The sequence below is a fragment of the Rattus norvegicus genome, chromosome 16, assembly GCF_021556685.1.
Source record: "Rattus norvegicus strain SHRSP/BbbUtx chromosome 16, alternate assembly SHRSP_T2T, whole genome shotgun sequence".
Classification (NCBI taxonomy): domain Eukaryota; kingdom Metazoa; phylum Chordata; class Mammalia; order Rodentia; family Muridae; genus Rattus; species Rattus norvegicus.
Window position 1 is genome coordinate 71403341 of NC_141549.1, and position 14096 is coordinate 71417436.

The window sequence follows — 14096 nt, forward strand, 5'->3', positions numbered from 1 at the left end:
AATCTGTAATCCTCACTCAGGACGGCTCATCTCCAGACTCACAGAGAAAAAGTCTGGGGAAGGGAACCTCTCACATCCTACTGATGTGACTCTGGGAATGATCACCAATGACCTTGACCTGTGCAGTCTCATGGTGTCCCCTCAAAGCCTAGAAGAGGATGGTGAGAGGGCCAGACACCCTGTGAGTGCAGGAGGCTGTGTGAAGTCTTCAGTCCCACATCTTGAAAGTGCTCTGCGCTTTCTGTCTTCTACACATATGCTGCCTTCCACAGTGCAGTGGTGTTTGGCCTGAGGTAGAGCAAAAGGAAAGAAAGACAGGGGTTCGGAGAACAACAAAGGAAGCCGTGTATGAGATTCAAAATATAAACTGGTGGGAATCAGGATTGGAGAGTGCTTGGTGGGGAGAGAATGTTGGGAAGAAAGATTGCAGATCCCTTAGCTGCCTCCGAGGTCCTTCTCAGCTTGCTGGATATACAGTGACAGCTTCTTCACAGAGTGAGAGAGCACACTGATTAGGAAAAGAGAAAACAAAAGCCCAAATCCAAACTGCTCACAACACCACGCCCATAGCTCAATATGGGGGCTTATATTCAGACCACAATTATTGCAAACCAGTGCAGAATCCCGTTAAATATTTATTTCCTGGTTCATTTTTCTGTCTTCATGTATAGTGAAATGGCATCTCTTACCTGAGCAGGCTGCTCACTGGATGTTTAAAGGAGCAGGCTGTAAGCTCCCTGTACTCATCATGCAGATAAGAATCTAGCAGAAGCAAGAGGGAAAAATATGCTAGCAAACTGGGGAGAAAAATATATTCGTAAATAAAATAATCATCATGTGGAAATATTTCAAAAAGAGGCAAATATAAGAATTGGAATGCAAAAGAAAAATGTGGGCCCCCCATATCTATATCGCCTGCAAATCGGAGAAAATGTATCATTTATAAAGGTCTGTGCAAAGTAATACAGGGAATAAATATATCTGCTCCATGCAAATTTATTAAATGCAACTTTCTCTTTCTCTTTCTTTCTTTTAGATAAAAAACCTCTTCATGAAATAAAACCCCAAAGTAAGTTATTTTTCCTCTTGTGAATATAATTTATTCTCATATTTGCTACATTACTGCTGTATTTGTTCAGGAGCCAAACAGAACCGAAGTCCTCTGACAGATCCAGGGCTTTCGGGGCCTCTCCTCATTGAGTTTGGAGTCACATATCGGAGGTTTAAATCAAAAAGAAATATGCACACCCTTCCCCTCCCTCAAAGCAAAAGTAAATCTCTCTTCTTGATTCTTTCTGCCTATAAGTCCATTTCTCCGCAAATGTCATCTAGGATTCTGATTTCTGGGGAGATTTATAGCATTAAAATTAATAAATATTTGTCAGTACACGCTTGCATGGAAAGCAGCTTTGTAGGCAAAAACCTGGCTCCTAGCCCTTCCCGGAAAAGGTAGGGAAGGAAGGGTTCCAGAAAATGTAAACCTGGAGTCTCACCTGCTGTGGCATCCAGGGTAAGTGTGTGGACTAGGAGCCAGCCCTCTGTAGGGAAATAAAATCAAGTTGAGGGCTGGCGTTGGTGCTGGTATGCCATTAGTTCCCTAGGGACAGGCTTGCTGTGCGAAGAGGCCTTTGGATTGTTCCAGTTTTGCATCCAGAGGATTTAGAAAATGGAATGTGTCTTAAATGGTTGGCAGCCGGCCATCGAGACATGTGGTCCTCAACTTCGACTGCACTTATGATAACCTGAAAGCCTTTTAAAAATTATGCTCCTGGACTGTACCCAGGAAATCAAAATTGGAAGGGGGGCAGGGACCAGAATGCAGAAATCTTTAATTTTCAGAGCTTCCCAAGTGATTACCTTATGCAGCCAGATTGAGACCCATAGCCTGAGCACTTTCTGTCTGGGAGACAAAACAGGGCAGAATCCTGCAATGGGATGGGAACTTAATAAGTGTCACCTGCGTGGGAAAAAACAATAAGGGAATTTCAATCCATGATGATGAGTGGATACTCCCAGGATACACAGGATATTGTGTTTAAGGAATTACATGAATTTGGGGATAAGAAAAATGTACTGGAGCTATATAAAGGAACATATTATATATGTAATATATATACACACACACATATATATATACAGTCAGCATTGTGTGTGTTTGTATGTGTGTGTGTATTTATGTATGTTGGCATTAGCACATGTTGAGGGGAGGAGAAACGTGTCTTTCCATATGCATATGTATGCATATATACCCACACCTACCTTTATGTGTGTGTGTGTGTGTGTGTGTGTGTGTGTGTGTGTGTGTGTGTGTGTATGAGAACATATCCCCAAGCTCTGAAGGAAGAACCATACAGCTGGCATAAATAGCAAAAGTAGACAGCTGTCCAGCTGCTTTGGAATGTAAAGCTTGGAAAACCTGTCTGTGTCTAATTTCTCTCATTTAATACAAGATGAATGACTTTTGATCACTTAAGTCTGCAACATTGGAATTCAAGGCCTTTAGGAACATTAACAGCTTTTACTAGCTAAATTCTTTGGAAAAATAAAAAAGAGTTTAGAAGACAGACAGACCTACTTAGGTACGTTGGGGTAGGCATCAGGAGACATGAGAGGGAAATCCAGTCACTTTGTTTCTGCTCCACCATAGTGCTGTGCACAGCCAGCAGTTCAGAGAGGCCACAAGCTTGCAATTGCAGAATTCTGTAAAATAAAAACTTCCTCGGTGTCTTTATTTACTGCTGCCAGCCGCTTGTAATAAACTATTTGTACCTAGGTAGCATTCTTCTCGATTCATGCACCCTTGCTTTTGAAGACTGAGTTGGGAACAACTCAGCAGTGTGTGTGTGTGTGTGTGTGTGTGTGTGTGTGTGTGTGTGTGTGTGTATCTGTGTCTGCAGGTATGTTGGTATGAACACATTGAGGGGAGGAGAAATTTGTCTTTCCATATGTAGTGCATGCCTGTGTTTTGACTCCTAGGGTAATAACTGGGATGAGTGGGCACTCAGTGGCTTCTTAGTCTCATTTGCATGCATGGTTTTGTGTACCATATGACAAGACCCTAGCTGTCCATGTGGTGACCGATGAGGAGGATTATTTAGAAATGCATGTGTGTGTGTGTGTATGTGTGTGTGTGTGTGTGTGTGTGTGTGTGCGCGCGCGCTTTAAGAATTAATTTCATGCTCAGTTTGTGAGTCCTGTGCCTTTCTAATTTGGTTACATCTGTACTTTCAGCCAGAAACCCCACAGAAGCCATTTCTTTCCTGTAGGGACTCCTGAATTCATTTTTGCTTGGGGTTCTTGCTCCTACGCACCATGTCTAATTGCTGGATACTGCAGGAGAATCGCTTAAACCATTTTAATTTGTGATTTCCCTAAAAATAAATCTGTACCAGAATCAACGTGATTGCAAAAGGCTCCCAGAGGAATCCAGTCTGGGTTCTGTGAGCTGCATGGTTAGAAGTGCATTACCCAAATTCAGGCTAGGCATTCGGTGAAAGTGGGGCTGAATTTAAGACGACATGACTCATCCCCGATGCAAAATCAAAGTCAATTATGAAGATAATTGAGAAACAACCTGCTCCTACATATAGCACCGTCTTCCACAAGTCCTGGTGGGTAGACTCCATCAGACAGAGGGAGTTTTCTACACAGTTCTCAAAATGCAGACAGGCAAAAGAGCTAGCTTTGAATTGCAGGGAGGAGGTACAAAAAGGAACTGAAGTCTTAAGATGTGTGTTGGCAAGTCATAATGACAAACTGGGGAGAGTATGTGCACTGCATAGCTCATGAAAGCACTTATTGTAAATGAGATAATTTAATCAATTACGTTTCTTAATGTACTAAACCGAATGTTTCATTTTCTGCTTCTGCACATCTTAAATTATCTTCAGGTGCTTTATGAGATTTAATCATAGTTAATAGAAACTTCATTACCATCAAATGTGCTTTCAATAAATGTTGTGTAACAATGTCAGGAGGTGCGGTAAAATATAGTAGGTTCTGAATGGCAAGCACGAACCCCCAGAGTCAGACTGAAAAATGTTTGCATTCTGACAATGAGACTCCTTGGAGGCTTGGAGAACGGTTTGGTAAATGGCTGTAAGCTCTGGAAGGGTGGCTGGCTCTGTGCTTTCACCTGAGATGTGCACTGTTAGGATTCAGTGTTACATTAGAATATGGTTCTGGGCTCTAATCTCTCTCCCTGTAGAAATGGTTACTTGCAGGGCTGGAGGGATGGCTCAGAGGTTCAGAGCACTGGCTGTTCTTCCAGAGGTCCTAGGTTGAGTTTTCAGGATCTACATAGTGGATCACAACTACCTATACCAACTCTGGTTCCAGGGCATCAGAGGCCATCTTGTGACCTCTGACGGCACTGTATGCATGCGGTGCACAGAGATAAACAGAGAGAGACACTCACATACATAATGGCTCCAGCTGTCTCACAGGCATCAGCAGTTGAATATCTCCAAACAGCCTTAGTTCCAACATTCAAATTTTAATTTATCCTTCTCTGTCCCTGTGTCTACACCATCACTCCATCTCTATTCTCTGCTTTAGTAAACAGTTGACCAGTCAGTCAGTGATCAGGGTCAGAAACATGGACAGGCTCTGTCTTCCTCACCTCCTGGGTCCAACAAACCACCCCTGTCTGCCTCTTCTATGCTGAAACAAATCTATGGTTCACTTGCTCCTCTCCACTTCTACTCAACCATTTCCATCCATTCACTCAACAGTTACTTACAAGTCCTCACTGTGTACTAAGATATGTTCTGCTGAGTGGAAAATCTGCCCTAAGTACAACACATCATAGGCTCCGTAAAGTTCACAGTTTTACTGAAGGGAGCTGGAATAAATAGAAATGGCAGAAAGTGCTTGGCAGTGAAGTGACATGTGGTGAAGTAGGGTGAGGACCTTGGGCAGGCTTTGAGGGAAGGCTGACTCTTTTTCACTAAACTATGCAGAGAAAGACTCTGTAATTTAGTTGCATTTCAGAATGACAGTAGAATCGAGATGGCAGAGGTCTGGGGTGAGTATTCAAGTGAGTGGACTAACAGGAGATGAAGGCTCTGAAGAGAGAACTTGCTTGCAGGCTCTCCAAAGACCTAAGAAGGCAAGTTATGCACAGACATTTTAAAAGAAGAGTACTAGTACTAGTTAAAAGTACTAGTAATGGTCAAGGACTCAAAGGTGAGAGGGGAAACTCCATTGCAGTGCAAGCCACCATAAAGACTTTGACCTTGACTCCATAGTAAGGGAAACGCCATGGGGGTTTTATTTAAAGCAACATGAACACGACCTAATATTTTCAAAGATAGATGGTAACTTCAGTGTCAAGCGTAAACTTAGAGGGAACCGGAGCAGAAGCAAGGACATCCATTACAACCGTAATCTGTTATGCCTAGGCACCTAGACTGATCTAGGTTCAAGATGAGTGTGGCTCAGACTAGATGGGAGATTACAATATTTAGGGGGAAGGTCATATTTTGAACCCAAGGGTTTAATGATAGATTGATATGAAAAACAATGACGTTTTGGGTTTTTTCAAACTTTGGGACTATGCTTAGGAAGGATGGTGTTGCCATTACTGATACTAGGGAAATACAGTGTGTATAACTTTGAAAGGAGAGCTCAGAGTTCATTTTGAGAATCCTTTTAAAGTATCTGAATGGAGGGTAGAATAGGAAGCCAAGTACATGAGCCTGGAAGGCAGAGAAATGCCCTGGCTGGTGATGTGCATTTGGAACTCGTCAGTGCAAAGATGATATTTAGAACCAGCAGGTGGATTGAGGTCAATGTATAAAGAATATCAAGACATAAGAGCTGAGGATCAGACCTGGACCAACAGCCAGCGTTAGATGTAAAGGAGGTCAGAGTTACTGCAGAGAAGAAAAACCACAACTACAGTAGTAAGAGAAGAGCCGAAGGGAAAGAGAAGGGTCCTGAGTCCTGTTTAGTATAAATACATAAAATCACATCTAGACTGATCACATGATGGTGGAAACAAAACTCTCCAAAGGACAAAAAGAAACAGGAAGGAAGGAGGGAGACACAGATATATATATATATATATATAGATAGATATAGATATAGATATAGATATAGATATAGATATAGATATAGATATAGATATAGATAGATATAGATATAGAAGATATAGATAGATATAGATATAGATATAGATATAGATATAGATATAGATATAGATATAGATATAGATATAGATATAGATAGATATAGATATAGAAGATATAGATAGATATAGATATAGATATAGATATAGATATAGATATAGATAAGATATAGATATAGATAGATATATATAGATATAGATATAGAGATATAAATATAGATGTAGATATATATATATGTATATATACATATATATAGACAGACAGACAGACAGACTGGCTGACTGACAGACAGAGAAAAGGAGGGAAGGAGAGAGGGAGAGAGGGAAGAAGGGAGGAATATTTTTTAAATTACATTAAATATATATAATTTATGTTTTACTTTTGTTGATGTTGTTTGCATCCAACCCACCCAAGGTTTTCTGTTTTAGTTAAGATAACATTGTCACGCTAAATTATATTTTGATTGTTCATTGAAATTTTCATACATCTATCTATACAGTATATTTTGATCATATTTATCCCAGTTAGTTTTGCTCATGTGCTCTTAGATGTGGGCACCCACTAGGGCATTGACATTGTTCCAGCAGCCACATCCTCAGAGGAGAATGGTTATCACTCACTCAGCTGTCATCGAGTGCCAGTGGCACCTCAGGGACCCTCCCAAATCCATGCTGAACTTTAACTGGTTTGATCTTAGGTAAGTCTTGTGCAGGTAACTGTGAGTTGCTGTATGCAAAATCTGTGTCATATCCCGAAGTCAGCTCTTTTCTCTATTTTCAGCTCTTAATTATTTTCCTAGCCTCCCTTCTGCCATGTTCCTGAGCCTTGGATAGGTGTGTGGATTGACATATATTGCTCATCCACAGCTTGGCAAGTCCAACTGTTATGAATCTTTGTATTAATGGCAACCTTCGTCTCCTACTCCCTCAGAAAGATTCATTGATCATAAGCGGAGAGCAACACAAATCTAATCGTTGCAAGCATAAATATTGAGAAGACAGTTTGATAACATGATCATCTAGTAAAACAACAGTTTTTCTCCTAGAGTGTAGGGTCTCCCCAAACATGGGCTTTTGACCAGCTCTATAGTAGCAAGCATAAAATCCCTCCTGTGATGTGGACCTTCTATCCAATTGGAAAGCAGTTGGTTGCCTCCATAACCATCATACCACTATTACTTCAGTAAGAGCATCTTACTTGGAAGGCAATAATGGTAGCTTGCAGGTTCCTGTTCTGAGTAAGACCACTGATGTATTTACTCCTCAACAGCCTACCTAGAACCTTCTGACACAATATAAGTGAGTCATCAGACAGAGTTTCCTGGTTGATTAAGGCTAATATCTTTATGTATTGCATCCAAAGTAAATGGTGTTTTCAGCAATAGAGTTTTAATGAATAGCAATAGTTTGTGTTATTTTAGGGGTCTCTGGGGGTCTTCCTGATCAATAACAGATAGGGAGGCACCCTGTTACTGGCCCTAAGATTTTTATCTAAAAACCATGTCTTCTGTCAGCAGGAAACGCACAAACGGGACTTTTATTCAACACACACATACACGCATATACACAAATATATACATATGCACATGCACATATTCACAAATACATAGCCATGGCATTTTAACTATTACACAAACTAGTAGATTTCCATATGGCTTCTTCGTATATCCTTAGCTTTGGCTAATCTACTCCCTAAATTTTTTGATTTAAGACCTGGTCTTCACTATGTAAGCCTGACTTAGCTTCCTGGTGGCTAGAATTACAAATGAACACCAATGTAGAGTCTTATTTATCATTTTATTTTTTGCCTTTACAATATTGCCACATTCAAGAAAATATTTGTTGAGTTATTGTTTTGAGCCTTCCTATTCATTCTTTACTGAGAATTTTGTTGTTAAAGTACAAAATCAAGAACTTTGTTTCTAGGTAACCAAATGTATTCATTCATGCAGTAGGTGTTTGTGACATACAAATAGTTGTTGCTCAGTGAAATGTGCAGGAAAAAAAAACACAAGTGTATTCTCCTTACAATGTAATACAAGATGAACAATGAAGTCTTTGAGAAAAGGGAAAGGAAGGAAGTTGAAGACTCACCCACCTACTCTACAGTGTGAAACAGCCCACATACTTGTATCCTGAAATAATTTCTACCAGATAATGGCATGAGTGTATACCTAAGGTCTGGAAACTAGAACCCTCTTCTTTTTACTCGAGAAATGTCCATCCTATGTATCAGTTCACAGTGCATTGCCTTGCAGAGTTACTCAGAAGATGGATGCTTAGTAGTTGCTTAGTACGTGGCCATCCTGCCTCAGGCTGGAGATATGAGTAGCACTTTCAACTGTCAGAATTGTCTTGGGTCCATTCCTTTAAGTCCTCAGCAGATCCCTGGGCCCTTGAAAGCTAGCACGAGGCTCCTAGCTCTGGTGCTATTCTTCCAGCTACACTCTGAAACACTCTCTCCCTTATTTTGGCCATCATTTTTCCTCATCCCGTGCTGATTATTTTCAATTACATAAGTACAGCACTTTCCACAAATTGCATGATTTGCTTTGTCCTTCACAATCATTCTTCCTTTAAATCAATTCAGCACATATATGTGTGCAACATTTGTAATTTTCTTAGCATTTTCAACTTTTTTTTTACTATCTGATTTTAGCCTTTCACAAGTGTATGCTTTTTCATACTACCATTTTCCATGATTTCAGTGGCTCTATCCTTAATGGAAATAATAGGATTCTGTTCATTAAATACCCCAGTACTGGGCAAAGACGCAGAGTGTCTTTCATTGATGGTGATGGATCGGTATATTCTTTAGCATCAGTATAGCACCAGGATACCCACTGCAAATGGGAATTCACAATCACTCCATCCCCAGTGCACTCAAATTTATAGAGTTGATGTCTTAGGTGGTCAGAGAATGTCAAAGGCAACATTCAAATCACACTCTTCAGTCTCTTTTACCTTGTCTTTCCCCCATTACTAAAAGCACAGTACTTTTGATGTTCAAAAATAGAATAGCCAATTAAAATGCAGGAACACAGGGCCATCTACTTAAGTTTGAATTCTGGGTAAACACTTCATAAATAATTTTTAGTGTAAATACATTGGAGGTATTACATGGAAAACATTTACGTAAACATTGCTCGTTATTAAACTGAAAAATTTAGATTTACTTCTACATTAATTGGGGGCAGGTCTCAAAGCTATAGTCTTGGCTGGCCTAGAACTTGCTAGATAGCAGGCTGTCCTTGAACTCAAAGAGATCCATCTGTCTCAGCATCGTGGGATTAAAGACATACACCATTGCTCCCAGCTAGTTCTGTACTGTTATTCATTACATCTAGCACCCATGCTTAGAGAACAGAAACATGCCTAAATATTCATAAATTATATGGTCCTTATTGCCAATCTTGGATGACTAGGTAGGATTAAAATACACATTATAAAAGAGACTCTTTCTTGGTTGGAACTGGAAAATATCATCCTGAGTGAGGTAACCCAATCACAGAAAAACACACATGGTATGCACTCATTGATAAGTGGCTATTAGCCCAAATGCTTGAATTACCCTAGATGCCTAGAACAAATGAAACTCAAGATGGATGATCAAAATGTGAATGCTTCACTCCTTCTTTAAAAGGGGAACAAGAATACCCTTGGCAGGGAATAGAGAGGCAAAGATTAAAACAGACACAGAAGGAACACCCATTCAGAGCCTGCCCCACATGTGGCCCATACATATACAGCCATCCAATTAGACAAGATGGATGAAGCAAAGAAGTGCAGGCCGACAGGAGCCGGATGTAGGTCGCTCCTGAGAGACACAGCCAGAATACAGCAAATACAGAGGCAAATGCCAGCAGCAAACCACTGATTTGAGAATAGGACCCCCATTGAAGGAATCAGAGAAAGAACTGGAAGAGCTCGAAGGGGCTCAAGACCCCTTATGAACAACAATGCCAAGCAACCAGAGCTTCCAGGGACTAAGCCACTACCTAAAGACTATACATGGACTGACCCTGGACTCTGACCTCATAGGTAGCAATGAATATCCTAGTAAGAGCACCAGTGGAAGGGAAAGCCCTGGGTCCTGCTAAGACTGAACCCCCAGTGAACTAGATTGTTGGGGGAGGGCGGAAATGGGGGGAGGATGGGGAGGGGAACACCCATAAAGAAGGAGAGGGGGAGGGACTAGGGGGATGTTTGCCCGGAAACCGGGAAAGGGAATAACACTTGAAATGTATATAAGAAATACTCAAGTTAATAAAAAAAATTAAGTAAAAATAAATGGAAAAAAAAGAGTGAAAGTGCAAGTGAAAACTCCCAAGATTTGATGAGAGTATGGCACATGTGAGGAAGAATGGGTGAAAGGTGTTGCAGTACTGAATGGGGCAGAATACTGCAGGAATTCCACCAGGGAACAGACTCAGTACAAAGAAACAAGCAGTTGGAAAGTCTGTAAGTGGCAGTTCCAGAATAGCGTTTTACATTCTTGTGTAATCGAAGACTGGGGCAGGGAGCAGGAGTATCGGGCAGGAGAGGTTGGGCAATGCGGGCATTAGAAAAGTTGTCTTTCACTGAAAATAGGTAGTAACAGACAGTGTAGATTCCTTGAGACATGTGCAAGAAAGCAAGTGATTTAAGTGAGCCAAACAAAATCAAAGATGATTCTTGTATCTTACAGCTGGTCACTGGTGGTATCGTTAACAGAAAAAGAGAACTTAGAGGGGAATTTTTTTCGTGTCCAAAGACACAAGAATGACAAATCCTTAAACCAGATGACAAATGTGAGACCTCAGGCCACAGTGCAGGTAATTGTGTCCAGCAAACAAGAAGACATGAACATGGGTCTTCCAGGAAGATTGACAGATCTTTGCCTGAGTCTGGGCAGGACCGGGGGTAGTTGTGTCTGTATGTCTGTATGTGAGTGATTATACAATTAGAAAGACTGAAAAGGGAAAGGGGACCAACAATGGAATATTATAGCCTGTACTTACAGCCAGGAGAAAACAAGTTCTTTGCTAAACAGTAATTGAAGAGCAGGTAAGAAGACCAGAGGTGAAGGGTCATCATTCAGTGACAGGCTTCGCATAGCTTCATCTCACTTTGGAAACGTGACAAAGATGCTCACTGCTGACGAAGAGACAGATGAGTTTCAGAGTGAAATGGGGCTGTGGGTGGATATAGACATGAAGGGGTAAGAGACATGACATGATAAGGCAGAGGGACTTGGTTTCAAAAGTTATCATACAGCCTGCCTATCAGCTAGGCATGTGTGATAAAGGATGCCAAGTAAATTCTGATAAGGAGCTGTGGATTGGATACCTTGCTTTCTGGAAAACTGGAAAATATAGCTATGTATAGATATGGAGCCTTAAGGGTGAAGAACAAGGAAGATGGGTGAATGATGGGCATCCATACTCCTTTACCTGGAGAAACCCAAGAGCTATTATATCATGGTTACTTAAGGACAAGAAAATGGGAACAACATTTTCCGTGCATTGCGGAACTATTTGTACTCCTAAAGCTTTTTCTAGTTTCGCACATGCATTGGTTTCACTAAAACAAACACAAAGACCAACAGAAAAAAAAAGTGATTAGAAGTAACTGGTCAGTGACATTGGAAAGCATCCATTCACAGGTGCTTAATGTTTTCAATGCTCGAAATATTACAAATAAAGAACTAAGAACTCAGGAGAAGGAAGAATAGAAGGTGTGTCTCTGAGAAGTTGGCCAGAGTGAGCTGACAGAGGGATTTGCAGAGAGGTAAGCAGAGGAGCAAAACTCCACCATAAGCAGGGACAAGATGCCACCATGAGGGGGACCTGGAAGACACAAGGCTAAAAGATGAAACATGGAGTCATATCCCTGAAGGAAGGGACTAAGTCAGAGCAGGTCTGACACAGGGAACTAGGAAGGGGAAAGGAAAACACATACCTGAACAGAGAAATTTTGAGCTTATAGAAGTTTCCACAAGATTGCCTCTGTGTTCTCAACAAGAAGGAAGATAGATGAGAATTAGGGGTCTTAGAGGAAGACTATACTGACTGTTTGGTGTTATATGGCAAGGAGACATGAATGACATGATGCTTGAGCTTCTAGGAAGACCCTGAGGAGCGTGCACAGCATCCTATGTCTGATGCTAGACAGCTAAGATGTGACTTCCTCTAATCTAGTGGGCCAGAGTCACTTGGATACTTGTGTGGAAGAGAGGAGATGTGAGGAACGAACACGGTAATGCAGGTTAACACTTAGGGACTAAAGGTGGCTGTATGCTTAGACCTGGGCTTGGCTGTTTTTTAATTATGAAACCATAGGTAAGGAACTGGTTCCCTAAGCTCATGGCACTGACTGCTTTTTTTCCTGAATGGTCCCTTCTATATAGAGCAGTGTTTCTCAGCTCATGGTTTGCAGCGAGCGCCCTTTGTGGGTCACATATCAGATCTCGTGCCTATCTGATATCTATACTAGGATTCATAACAGTAGCAAAGTCACAGTTACGAAGTAGCAATGAAAATACTTTTATGGTTGGTGCCCCTACAACAGGAGAAATTGCATTAAGGGGTCAGAGCTTTAGGAAGGTTGAGAACCGCTGACCTTAAGGGAGGTAGGCAGTATAATTAGGACAGAAGTGAGCAGGGTGGAGCGTGGCTAAAGGCATGACACTGGTGATGGACCCCATGCAATTCACTCTCAGCTCTACCATTCACACTGTTCACAAGGCTTGGTGCAAGCATGTTATCCTTTTCTTACCTTGATTTATACACCTAAGTGAGGACATTTGCTCAATGTCGTTGGAGTTAATGCTAAGTGTAAAATGCTAGCATGATGCCTGGTCTACACTGTTTGACACTTTGTTCTACTGCCATTAATTACAACGAAAATCAGCAGCTGCAGTAGCAGGAATGAGGCCTTCAAAGATGGAGAACTTGAAAAGGGGAGACATTGATTGGAGGCTGAGAGGTCAGGAGTCACCAAGGATTACGAAGTGTAACTGACATCGATTACTATGGTTGATCATAGCCGACCATTTCAAAGCTATTTCCTGACAAGTTAAAGGAAATTCTTATGGCCTCTTGGTAACAGCAAGGATAAACAATGCTACCAGTGACTTGGGGAATGTTCCTCTAGGTCTGTGTGCCAATGGCACTGGCCCCACTGAAGCTGCCTCCTGGGCTGGCAGTTGGTTGACTCTCTGTGGGATTCTGCCTCAGCAGTTTGCTCTTGTGTCTTCCATTTGTTTCCCTTCTCCCTGGCTTCTTCAGAATATTTTTTTTCCTTTAAATGTAGCTTCCTTAGTGGTTCACTGCCTCATTCATTAGCACTCAAGTTTGTTTACTTTATTGTCTCCAATGGAAATAGTGGTCATTCCAGGACACCCACTAGGAGATGAGGCAGAATATCTTGGTTAGAAAGGGATTCACCATGCTCCTATATTAATTCTTTATAGCTTGGGTCCTCAGGATAGGTTCTAGTCTGATTATGTTAAATTTGAGGTATGTTCAATTTGTAACGTGTGAATTGAGATGTCGTTCCATCACCAAGAGGAACTAATAATGTCTTTCCCCTTGGAGTCTGGGAAACATGGGGTAGATCAATTAAGCAGCTGTGGCCTGAGTCATCAGGGATATCGGTTATTACAAATGCCTAGAGAGGACTGTCATTCATAAAACTATCAAATTTGTTAATATGAATGGGGTTTTGAGAGGTCAGTTAGTTATTTCCAGCCAACTCTGATTTAAGAAAAAACAAAACAAAACAAAACAAAACAAAAAAAAAAAAACTGAACTAACATAATTGCACACTGCTACAAAGTCCTGCTGGGTTTTAAAGGCTTCCTGAAAGGAGATTTCACCATCTCCCTCAAATATAGATTTTATTTTAACAACCCTCATTGTAGGAAAGGTCATTTTAAATCCAACCAGAAAACCAGTTGCTTTAATAAAAGGCCATATCTTTCCTT

General features: G+C 41.0%; 2 protein-coding genes across 7 annotated transcripts in view; both read left to right on the plus strand.

The window, feature by feature from the left end:
- Nucleotides 1-14096, plus strand: part of Erich1 (glutamate-rich 1) — a gene marked incomplete at its 5' end in the record, with an annotated part of 52793804 nt that overhangs the window by 40532781 nt on the left and 12246927 nt on the right.
- The window catches only part of Unc5d (unc-5 netrin receptor D), a 546654-nt gene that overhangs the window by 450791 nt on the left and 81767 nt on the right, over nt 1-14096 (plus strand). For 5 of the 7 annotated variants that reach the window (XM_087588379.1, XM_087588380.1, XM_087588382.1 and 2 more), the window contains one exon: nt 1037-1069. The exons of the other annotated variants lie outside the window; for them this stretch is intronic. In XM_087588379.1, coding sequence (XP_087444505.1) covers nt 1037-1069 — 33 coding nt within the window. The remainder of the gene's footprint in view (nt 1-1036; nt 1070-14096) is intronic. 7 annotated transcript variants of the gene reach the window in all.